The 12308-nt window shown below is 43.1% G+C and overlaps 1 protein-coding gene across 2 annotated transcripts in view; it reads right to left on the reverse strand.

Annotated features, from left to right (window-relative positions):
• The window catches only part of NMNAT3 (nicotinamide nucleotide adenylyltransferase 3), a 121461-nt gene that overhangs the window by 60116 nt on the left and 49037 nt on the right, over positions 1-12308 (reverse strand). For both annotated transcript variants that reach the window (XM_041734231.1, XM_041734230.1), the window contains exon 2: positions 4291-4444. In XM_041734231.1, the coding sequence (XP_041590165.1) occupies positions 4291-4399 (109 nt within the window). In that variant the 5' untranslated portion in view covers positions 4400-4444. The remainder of the gene's footprint in view (positions 1-4290; positions 4445-12308) is intronic.

Here is a 12308-nt window from a genome sequence, read left to right on the forward strand (position 1 = left end):
TTCATCTCCATTCAGTTCAAAATATTTTCTAGTTTCCATTTGCATTTCTTTTTGTGACTCATGGGTTTTTAGAAGTGTATTAGTTCATTTTCATATTTGGGGATCTTCCAGAGGTCTGTGAGTGATTTATCATTTAATTCTATTGTGTTTCCAGAATGCACTTTGTAGCATTTCAATCCTTTTACCTTTATTGAGATTTCTTTTATGGCCCAGAAAATGGTCTATCTTGGTAAATATTCTCTGTGTTCTTGAAAGAAACATGTGTTCTGATGATGCCTGGTTGAGTGTTTTTTAAATGTCAACTAGGTCCAATGGGTTAATAGTGTTGTTCAGATTTTTTACATCCTTCATTATTTTCTGTGTACTTATTCTATCAATTAGTGAGAACTGAAGTATCTGACTGTAATTGCAGATTTATCTATTTTTCTTATTGATCTATTAATAATCATAAACCTTAAAATATTTATTTCCTCTTAAAATACTGGCCTGGCCTTTTTTAAACTATGAAGTGACTTTCTTTATCCCAGGTAATATTCTTTCCTCTGAAATCTCCTTTCCGATATTACTATAGCCATTTCAACTTTCTTTTAATGAGTGTTAGCATGGAGTAGTTTTCCATTCTTTTATTTTGAACCTATTTGTGTCTTTATATTTACTGTTTTTCTTGTAGGCATCATATAATTGTACTTGAGTGTTGCTTATTTCATCCAATCGGACAGTGTCTGCCCTATAGTAGGAATAGTTAGGCTACAATTGACCTTTAGGGGTGCCAAGCCCTCATGCAGTTGAAAAACCAAAAATAACATTTGACTCCCTCACACTTAACTACTAATAGCCTACTGCTGACAAGAAGCCTTAACGATAACATAAGTAATCATTAACACATATGTTGTAGGAATTATATATCATATTCTTACAACAAAGCTAGAGAAAAAAAAATGTTATGAAGAAAATCATAAGAGAAAATACATTCCCAGAATTGTTCTGTATTCATTGAAAAAAATCTGTACAAGTGAACCTGCATAGTTCAAATCTGTGTTGTTCAAGGATCAACTGTACTTATATATTATGTGATTATTGATATGGTTAGATTTAAGTCTGTCATTTTGTTATTTGCTTTCTTAGTATACTCTATTTTATCTCCTTTGTATGCTTATTAGCTTTATCTTTTTTTCTTAGTGGTTGTATTAGGGTTTATAATATATATATATTATATATATATAAAGAGGTGTGTGTGTGTGTGTGTATATATATATATATAATCTTTCTCTATATATACATGTTATAAATCACTTTATATTTATGTATCTTTAACTTGTCACAATCTACTTTTAGGTGATAGTATACCATTTCACATATAAGACTCTGGAATAGTCATCTTCCATTTTTCCCTGGAAGAATGGAATCATACCATATTTTGTCTTATATATATTTTATGTCTTATATCTTTGTCATATATTTTACTTTGACATTTTACAAACCCCACAACATATTCCTATTATTTTTGTTTAAATAATTATCTTTTAAAGAAGTTTAAATAATTAGAGAAAAACATACGTAATTGCCCATGTGGTTATCAGTACCCTGGATTCCTTTGTGTAGATCCATATTTCCATTTTGTATCATTTCCTTCTTCCTAAAGGATTTTAGCATTTCAGTAGTGAAAATCTGATGGTGAAATCTTTCAGTTTGTTAAAGCTAAAAAGTTTTTTTCCTTTGCTTCTGAAAGATGTATATTTGCTGGATACAGAATCCTACGTTGACAGTTTTTTTTCTTTCAGTACTTTAAAGATGTTCCACTAAATTCCCTTTTGCTGAATTCAGTAATGGGAAATGTACTGTCCTCTAAGATTTTTTATTATTGGTTTTGAGAAATTTTGTTATCATATACCTCAGTATTGTTTTCTTCATGTTTCTTATGTTTAGAATTTGTTGAGCTACTTGATAAAATCTGTTTTCATCAAATCTGGAAATTTTTCAGTTATTTTCTGTTTTTCCTTCTACGATTACAATTCCAATTATGTCAAGATTCTTTAAAGTTATGTGACATCTTATTTATATTCTTTTTTTTTTTAATTCCATTTTTTCCCCTCAGTGTTTCATTTTAGGTCATTTCTACTGTTCTAATTTTAAGTCTACTAACCTTTTCTTCTGCAATACCTAATCTGTTAATCCTTTCCAGTATATTTTTTATCCCATGTATTGTAGTTTTCATCTCTTAATATTTGTTTTGAACCCTTTTTATATTTTCCAGGTCTCTACTTTTTGAGCATATGGCACATAATTATAGTAACTGTTTTAATGCCATCTACTAATTCTAACATCTGTGTGAGTTCTGTTTCAGTTTCAATTGATTGATTTTTCTCCTCATTATGGGTATGAGTACAGACTTTAAATTTTTTGTCACAGAACACCAAATTGCCCTCCAAAAATGTTTTATCATTTATCCTATCACTACCAATGGATGAGTGTCTGTTTCCCTTCCTATCCTGCCAGTACCAAATTTTGTCAGTCTTTAATCTTTGCCAATCACACAGACTAAAGCTATTTGCTACTACAACAGATATTTATTGAGCAATGACTATAAGCCTACTGATAGATGGCAGCAATTCTGTGGTGACCAAGCAACCACTGTAGCTGTCCTCATGGTGCTTTATAACTTTGTGGTGTTTACCATGTTTTTATTTGTTTTTTCATTGATTATCAGTGACACTGAGCATCTTTTCCCAAGTTTGTTGGTCTCTTCTATTTCTTTTCTGGTATAGTGCTACTAACGTTCACTGGATTGTTTGGATGTTTTTATTCCTTTGTAAGAGTTACATATTTACTAAGGATAGATACCCACATTCACTTTTTTTTTTTTTTTTTTTTTGAGAGACAGCGTGTGCACAAGTTGGGGAAGGAGCAGAAGTAGAGAGAGAGAGAGAATCTCAACCAGACTCCCTGCTGAATGCAAAGTCCGATGTGGAGCTCGATCAACCCATGAGGACATGACCTGAGCTAAATCAAGAGTCAGATGCTTAACCAACTTTCATCTTTTGAATAAAAAAACTTCTGGAACTGGAGGGTATTATGCTGAGTGAAATGAGTCAATCGGAGACGGACAAACATTATATGTTCTCATTCATTTGGGGAATATAAATAATAGTGAAAGGGAATAGAAGGGAAGGGAGAAGAAATGGGTAGGAAATATCAGAAAGGGAGACAACATAAAGACTCCTAACTCTGGGAAACGAACTAGGGGTGGTGGAAGGGGCGGGGGGGTGGGGGTGAATGGGTGACGGGCACTGAGGGGGGCACTTGATGGGATGAGTACTGGGTGTTATTCTGTATGTTGGCAAATTGAACACCAATAAAAAAATAAATTTAATATTTAAAAAAAAACCTGTGGTACAAAGACATTTCCTTTAAAATAAACTAACATTGTACATAATTTCTTTGAAGAAATGATCTGCATGTTGCTCAAATACTTCTTTTTCTACATTAAAAATAAATAGGAATGGATTCTGGTTTAACAACAATGCCCTTAAAGGCAAATATTTTTGAATATAAAATACATATATGAACACATAAAGTATACATAAATATATAAATAGTTTCATATATATCTGACATGACCATATAAAGGACTTACATCCTTTAGAAATAATTATGCAGATTCCAAATGCAGTTTTACTCTCTAAATAATGAAATGGAAAGTCAAAGACATGAAACATTTCTAGATTAAATATTCCCAGCTGATTAAATATTTCTGGCCAAGCCATCTCATCTGGATTGGAAATGCCCTATATGCAAGATTGTTAATTTGTAATTGTCTAAGATCTATTCAAAGGGGAAAATGTCAAAATTCCCATTACACTGTGTTTGCTTACTCACTGAAGAACAGCAAGGGCTCTCATAAACATGAACAAGAGGAGCAAGGCACATGCTACCTATTCATCTGGCTGTGTACGTAACTGCTTCCTGGGAGCATTAGAATGAATGCCTAGAGATGAGTTTCTGTAAAGTGCCCAGTGTCTTTTTAGCCTTCATAGGCAACATGAGGTGGCAGGGGATGGTGGACCCTGGGAAATGTTTGGCTTTCTGGCCAGGAATATGACTTGTACACAGGTCACAGGGCTGAGGGGTGTTGTTAGCTCTCTGAATGTGATGGAGGAATGTATGCCACCAGTTATTCTGTGAATTCATAAACTAAGCAGTTTTAATCGTAGTGATGATAACAACAGCCAGCAGAACCCCAAGGGGCCCAATCCATCAGTTTGTCCATTGGCCCTGGCACCCCCAACTGACCTGTTTGGTGTAGGTGGTCTCTGGCCACCTCAAACAAGCGCAGGTGCATGTTGGTGATGGGATTGAAGGAGCCACAGGCCAGGAGAACCACTGGGATTCGGCTCTTCATCTTGTCGGGCACATCCACGCCCACGGTAGTGGCCACCCTGCCTTCCTGGGGACAGAAACTCAGGTCAGAGTTGGCACCAGGCCACCATCCAGATCAGTGTCCCTAAAGCATACAGAGGCTATTCTCATTTCTCACTTATAAGGTGACTGAAGGGGCAGTAATAACAATAACATTTATGGAGGATTTACCTGTGTTCAACACTATGTCACAGTATCTCCCTTGTTTCACTGAATCCTTTCAACAACCCTGAGTGATCATCACCTATCCAGCCCAGGGACCCGTAGAAGCTGCAGGACTGGAACCAGACACCTGACTGCAGAGACTGTTCTTCCTGTAACTTCTATACCCTCCCTGGGCTCTGATGGGTCACCTTGGAATCAAAAGGAAGTATGGAAGACTCCCATACATCATCTCTGATAGTCCAAGTGAAACTTACTAGGTCCCAGAGTAGACCGGCACTTTTATTTTTATTTTACCTATTGTCCTTTATCTAGGGCAGAAGCATTTTGAGGGTCTGGTCCACCCTCTTGTCTCCTCACCCTGGCCCTGAAATCCCCTGTGTGATTAAAGGGAAGCAGAAAACAGCACACTCCAGGGCACACTGGCAGACATGGCTCTCCTGCCTCTGAGATGCTGCCTCCTGGAGTGAGAAGCTCCACTGGAGAGTTAGGCCCTTTTCTGACTCCTAGTTTTACCTCTTACTAGCTGTGTGATGTAAGGCAAATCAGTCCCTCTGTGAGCTGCAGTCCCCTCACATGCAAGGATAATATTATTTCCCCTTACAGGGTAGTTGTGAGGATAAATGAGCTATGTATGGGAAGTGTGGTGTAGAAGAAGCGTTTAGTAGATTACTGTGGCTGTGGTGATGATCATGCCCATAATGAAATGGGTGCTGCAGCTGCTGACCATGACAAGGGAGGAGGGGAAGAGAGGAGGTGGCCCCTGGTGATCCTCATCACCTGGTATTCACCTGCAGTCCCCCCCCCCCCCCCCCCCCCCGAGTGTGGGCTGGGCCTAGTAACTAAATAGAATACAGGAAAAGAGCGGACTTTTACTTTGGAGAGGTTACAGAAAGCTCTCTGGCTTCCCTCCTTCTTTCCTGCTTGCTCACCCTGATGAAGCCAGCTATCTTGTGAGTTGCCTCACAGGGAGACCCACGGGGCAAGGAACTAAAGGAGACCTCTGGTGCCAAGAGCCTGTGAGGAATTAAATCCTGCTAACAAGCACATTAGTGAATGTGCAAGTGGGTCATTCCCCAATCAAATGTTCAGATGAGGCTGCAGGCCTGTGAGCATCTTCATCGCAGCCTTTTGAGAGACTAAGCCTGACCCACAGAAACTATGAGATAATAAATGTGTAATATTTTAACCTGCTAAATTTTGGGTTAATTTGTTAAGTGGCAAGGGGGTAACTAATATGGTGGCCAACAGGGAAAACGCATTCACTTTCTTCCTTTCATTCTAGCTATGGTGTCTTTGGCTGTAATTCTGTGTTGCAGGGGTAAATGTGGAGAGTTCTCGTTCACTGGAACCTGAACTCTTTTTATCTAAGGAAACTGTTTTAATCTGGCCTTTGTTGTCTGCTTCTCCAAATCCAATGCAGCTGCCTACTTTTAGACTCTTTGTCATGCAAGAAACAAATATCCTCTATTTGTTTAAGCCACTGAAGTTAGGCTTCTGGGACTTTTAGCCAAATGCTACAAAGGCTGGGACTTACATCCAACCACTGCTGGCCTCAAACTTTATACTCTAGCAACAGTGAAGTACTTGTCAGTGGTTTCTTTGTAAGCTCCTCATGGCTTCTTGCTTCAAGCCTTTGTACATGTTATTTCACTTTCCTCCAACTAGAATATCCCCAGCACACCCCAATCTGTTAAGATTCAACTCGGGTAATCACATTATTTGTGACTTCAATCACTATTTTTTGACTGCCTGCTAGGTGCCTGTATCAGTTAGGGATGCATTTGGCTACAAGTCCCAGAAGCCTAAAACTTCAATGGCTTGAACAAACAGAGGTTATTTGTTTCTCGCATGACAAGAAGTCTAAGTAGGCAGCTGCTATTAGGTCACTGGCTCAACAAGGACCTGCAATTCTCTCAGCTTTTCCCTCATGGTCACAAGATTGCTGCTGTAGCTGCAGCCATCATGAAAATGTATAAGGCAAGAAGGAGCAAAGAGCTCCACTAGACTGGTTGTCCCTCTTAATCCAAAACAGAAGGGCTTTTTCAGAACCACCCTGTAGATTTTGCTTCTTATTCTCCACAACTAGATCACACATGGCCCCTCTTGCTGCCAGAGAGGCAGGAAAAGCAAGCTTTACAGGCTCTCCCGTGGGAAGCAGCAAGGAAAAGGGAATTGGAAATAGGATTGGCTCATGTACAGGGTCCGCCACAGAGCTGGGGATACATGGAGACATGGAGCTGTGTACAAGGCTGCCAAGTTGGCTTTTCTGACAGCTAGCTCAGGTCAGCTGATCTATGTCCTACCCTCAGTAAATCATATAGCACATTCTATTGAAAAAATTGCTCTTGTTTCTTTCCTACCCACCAGACAACAAGCTCATTGAGAAAAGGAGTGGTGTTACCTTCATCTCTAGATCCCAGCTTCAAGCACAGTGCCTGGCCCAGACGAGGGCTCAGTGAAGACTATAAAGGGTACTGGCTAGCTGCAGAGGGGACCTGTGTCCTGGTAGGGGAAAGGCCTAATGCACCCTCCTAATATAGAGAAGTTGTTCTGGATGTATTCTGAGGTAGAGCATATAGATAAAAAAACCTCTCAACCTAGGGGGCATGTGGTTTCTTCAAGCTTCCTTTAAGGCAGCAGGAACAACCCCTACTGCGTGAAAAGAAAGCGGTCTGCAAGCTACTGCTGCTAGCTTCTTCCCAGGGAGGTTGGATGGTTTAATGAGATATTATTTGCAGAGTATGCTTAGCTATTCACAAGAACAGCCTTGTGATGAGTGTATCTGAAGAGGCTGGCTGTTGTTCACAACTATTATGAAGCCTTTCAAAGTTCTATTTCATTTTGACAAAATATAATTTTGTAGAGCCATTAAAACATGTAACTGCAGCATCTTAGGTAACCTGGGGTTTTGATTCGTTTTTCAAAAGTTCCCAGAAACTGTAAATTAGATCATTTGTTTGAATGGTGGCATCAACAGCAATGAATTGTGATGTTGGGAAGAAGTGACATTTAATAGGTGTCTGTCTTTTCTTTCCTTGCCAGCAGCCCACTGAGCCACACTGCTCCGGAGTGGCTTAGCTTGACAACCGCAGCCGCGGCGGGAGGAGGCAGTGAGAGCTTGTTTCCAGGCTCAGGAATGAAATCGGGGTTCCTGCCTCACTTGTATACTCTTGCCTCAACTAAACACCCTCTCAAACCCAAACGCAGAGAGATACAGTGTCAGCCTTAGAATGGACTAACTCCAGGGGCCATCAGGAGAATAAACCAGGCTCTGATTTGAGTGCAGGTCTCTCTCATCAGACACGAGGACAGATGCACGCGAGTGACTCATCTGCCCTGCCATCTAGCACTATCTAGTGAGACAAAGCAAGTGTGGGAGACTTTTGCTATCAGGAAAGGCTTCTCATCAATAAGCATTTAACTGGGGGGCGTGGGGGGCAGGGGTAGTGGCCCACAGAGTGAGTAATAATTGCTGCTGAAGGACTTAACAAGTTGAGAAGGAGGCATACATGGCCTTCTCGGAATTTATCATTAAACCAGAGGCAAGGCCCAATGCACTGGGCCTTCCACAGATCGAAACTGACCTTTCTGGCTTCCAAGAGGCACTTGAGACCCCTTGCCAACACTCTACTTCCACTGCACACCGAAGTCAAACAAGACATTCCTGCCCTGGGGTGCCTTCGTCAGTCAGGATCCCATCGGCAGGGATACACCGACTTCCTGCCCGCTGGCACCAAGGACATCCATCCATCCCTCTGCTCTGGAGAGCTGGAAGCCACCAGCTGCTGCTTTGACAGGGAGAGGCTTTGCTGGTGTGATTAAATTCGGGATCTTAAAAGAGGGAGGTTTGCCTGGATTATCCAGGTGGACCCAGTTTTATCATGAGGGTAAATAAGGAGGAGGAAGGGTGGGTCAGATATAGAAAGATGGAAGGGCTAAAGTGACAATCAGAAAGGAAGGTTCTATGCTGCTGACTTTAAAAGAGGAAGGGGCTGTGCACCAAGCAGTGCAAGTAGCCTCCAGAAGCTGGAATTGGCAAGGGAACAGATTCTCCCCCAGAGCTTCAGAGGGAATGCAGCCCCTTCTGACACCTTGCTTTCAGACTTCTGCTTCTAGAACTGTAAGAAAATAAAACCGTGTTGCTTTAAACTAGCAATTAATGGCAATTTGTTGTAGCAGCCATAGGAAACGAATACACTCACCTATGTGGGGGCAGGCTCTCTCCAGTGACCTCAAGCCGGGGGCAAAGAAAGTGAAGAACTGAGCCAGCGATGAGGGTACTGAAGGGGGCATCGGGCAGAGGGACCAGCATGGCAAAGGCCCAGAAACCACCACTAGGGTGGGTGATGAACTAAAAAAGCACAGCCACGCGGTGTAGGTGACTCAGGATCCAGGCTGCAGAGGGTGTAAGGATCCTGCAGGCCCCTAGGGGGTCTCCTGAGACTTGATTTTATTCCTCCGGCAATGAGAAACCTCTGAAGATTGTAAACGAGGGTGTGTCTTACTCCTATTTCTGTTTCAGAAACAGCCCTGAGGTCCTCCCTGGAGAGTGCGTCCGGGAAGCCCCGGGGTGGCTACTTCCAGGACCCCTGTGCCTGGGGAAGGGCAGGCATTTCCGCAGCCCCCCCGCCCCCAGGACGGCCTTTCCTGCTGCCTACATTTCACTCCAATCACCCAGCAACGTGATGATGCCAGCCGATGCCCCGCATGCACCAAATTCTAACTAAGTGTGCGCCCTTCGGCCCATTTGTCACAGGCCATCGCTGAGACACAGAAAGGAAAGGCGAGCCAGGAAGGTTAAGTGCCGTCGCTGCAGATGCAATGTGCTAATGCTCACGGCTTGGGAGGCAGTCAATTTACCTTTCCCTGCGGTGAGCGCCTCTAACAGGACCCGGCCCGGGAAAGTGGCTGCAAACATCCCTGTTTATTATAGACATAAAGCAGATGGCTCCAGGCAGAATGGAAATGGATTCCACAAACATCTTTCATTACACAGACCTCTTGACCGGACTCCTCATCTTAAAGAAAACAAGAGATGCGGTTTGTATTTCTGGGGTTGACGAGCACATTTTTCAGGACCTAGGGAAATCATTTCCATCTGCACGGGCCTGTCAACTTCTCCAGGGCAATCAACCTTCGCGCGAACTCTGGGCACTTTTTCTTTTCAACTTTGTTGGATTCACCCGCCGTTGCTATGGGCACACGGTGCTGCGAGGAACAAAAGCAAAGCAGCCTTCTCTGTCCCTGCAAGGATCCTCCGCCAGCCACCTCTCCGCGGAAACAAACATGCCAATTAAGCACTCGTCCTAATTATGAGACTCCCAGGCAAGCAAGCAGCCCGGCTCTTGGGCTTTGAGGACTTTCAAAAGATCTGAAGGAGCACGAGGAACGGAATGAGGTCTCTTGCAACCCCACACTCAGGAGTTGGGGTGAATTCCGATTGCTGCACGAAGGTGGAAGGGAGCCACAGCTACTGGGTTTACCGAGTGAAAGGCTAGGCGTGGTGCTAAACTTTACACACCTCGGTGCTGGTTCTTTAAACAGGCTTAGAAGGAAAGGGTCCGGGCCTGCGTTCTGGTCAAGAGCCTAATCAACGTCTCTGAGCCTCAGCGAGCCACGCGCAAGACAGAGGTAAGTCACCTACCTCCTAGGTCAGTCGTGGGGGTTACCGGAGTTGCCCCACTGAGCACAGTACTTGGCCCATAGCGGGTTCTCCAGAAATTTTAGCTCCTCTTTCCTTTCATTATGTTTAAAGCAGAACTCACCATCCCCACCTCCACCTCCACCTGCTTGTTCACTGTTTCTGCGGTCACCCGTGATCACACCTGGCAGCCTTGGGAACCACGTCAGCACCCACCTGCCTATAAGGCATCTCTTCCAGACCAGCCTGGCCTGGGAGCTGTTCCCACAGCAGAACGCTCCCGAGGAGGCCACCCACACACACTTCTGCTTCGTCTTCCACCTAGCTCCAACTGTAACAACTCAGCTCTGAGCATCACTTGTCCCTGGAGTTAAGATTCGATCATGAGAAATGGGTAGTTTAGTGTCATGCCGGTAGAAATAACATCTGATGATGAGTAAATATGCTCCAGGTCACATTGAAGGAACAGAAAAGGTAGGAGAGGGAACAGAAGATGAGAAGAAGTGCCTGGCGTCTCCTGTGAGGAGTGCGAAGTAGCAGATAAATAAAATCACAGCCCACCAGTGTCTTCGAGGCACAGGGCTAAATCAAACCTGGCCCCTATGCTCAAGAAGGTTATAGTCTGGCAGGAAGAACAAACCACGAGGACCCCAGGTGGAACAGAGTCTGCTGGGAATCTCCCAATATCCATTTCTGCCTTTTTCTCTTTAGTAACAGTCTCTGTCTTTAGCTGGCAGGTTACCGCATTCCCCAGTCTCTGCAGTAGGGTAAGGCCATCCATGTGCCTAAGGTCTGGCCAAAGATCTGGGAACAGAAATGCCGTGTGATACTTCCAGAACCCTCTTGAAATGGGAAAGGCTTGTGCTTCTCTTCTGCAGTCCTGCTGTCTAGAATGTGAAGGCTGGAGCATGGTAGCTATACTGGACCAACTCCGAGTTTGGCAGAGCATAAGCCAAGAGAAAGCCGGGACCTTAACGACCAGAAAGCTACCATACCAGCCCCAAGCTGCCGACCCTCAGGGTTCTCTATCCTGGGGGAGAAATAATCTTCTAAGTCACCATCATTTTCTATTTTTCAGTTATATGCAGCTAAACCTAACTCTAACTGATAGACTGATACTTAATGAATGTTTATTGAACTAGTGTATAAAGAAATGAAAAAGTGTGTCAACTTTTAGAAGTTTCTACTGCCCCAGTTAAACCTGTTTTATATGCAGAAACTCAAATGGGTATTGGTTGAAAGGGAAAATACACCTAAGGAAAAAATCTGCCATAACTTAATTTTTTTATATGAATTTTTCATGGGAGGAAAAATCCTTACTCAGGACTCTAGAAGGCTGAAATGTGCAGCAGTGAATCTGAGCTTTTCTGTAGATCACAAAAACCAGGCTCCTCTGTCCTATCTCCTTCCCCCCCAAAAACAGATTCATTATGGTGTGCTGTTGCACTCTGCTTTGAGTGGGCATTTGCCATATGGCTTGGCAGTTTAATGGTTTTCTGATACTTGACAAAAATGAAGCACAATCATTTTGCAAGGAGTTTGTGTTCCTAGATGGGCCTTTTCCAAATAACAGCTGTGCCTCAAAATTGAGTTACTCAAATTGCAATTTGTGGACACAATACTCAAACATTTACAAGTGAGCAAAACCTCAAATCACTTGGGCTATTTCCAGGCTTCAGAGTTTATGAAGTTTTTAGCAATGTTATGAGTGTGCAGCTGTCAACAAACTCAAGCCAAAGTCTCCCAACCACCAGACTCCGAGAGATGTCCTACTTAGCAGCAGGACATGTGCCGCCGACCACAAACCCTCTGGAGAGAAAGAACACGAGGGAAGGAAGCTGCATCCTAAAGCCCGCAGATCAAATCCCTATGCCTTTCTCTCTACTCCCTGCCATGCTGTACAGATGACACCAAATCTACAGCTCTAGCCCTAACCTTGCTTATGGGCCCCGACAGGTCCAGGGATGTCCACCTGGCATTGGTTTGAAAACAAGGCACACAAATTTGGATTGAAAGCCGTCCAACAAGACTTCCTGAGTGCCCTTGAGTTTATCAGTCTGGAGAGTCCAGATGAGGTACACTGACA

Source organism: Vulpes lagopus, chromosome 19 (genome assembly GCF_018345385.1).
Source record: "Vulpes lagopus strain Blue_001 chromosome 19, ASM1834538v1, whole genome shotgun sequence".
Taxonomy (NCBI): Eukaryota; Metazoa; Chordata; class Mammalia; order Carnivora; family Canidae; genus Vulpes; species Vulpes lagopus.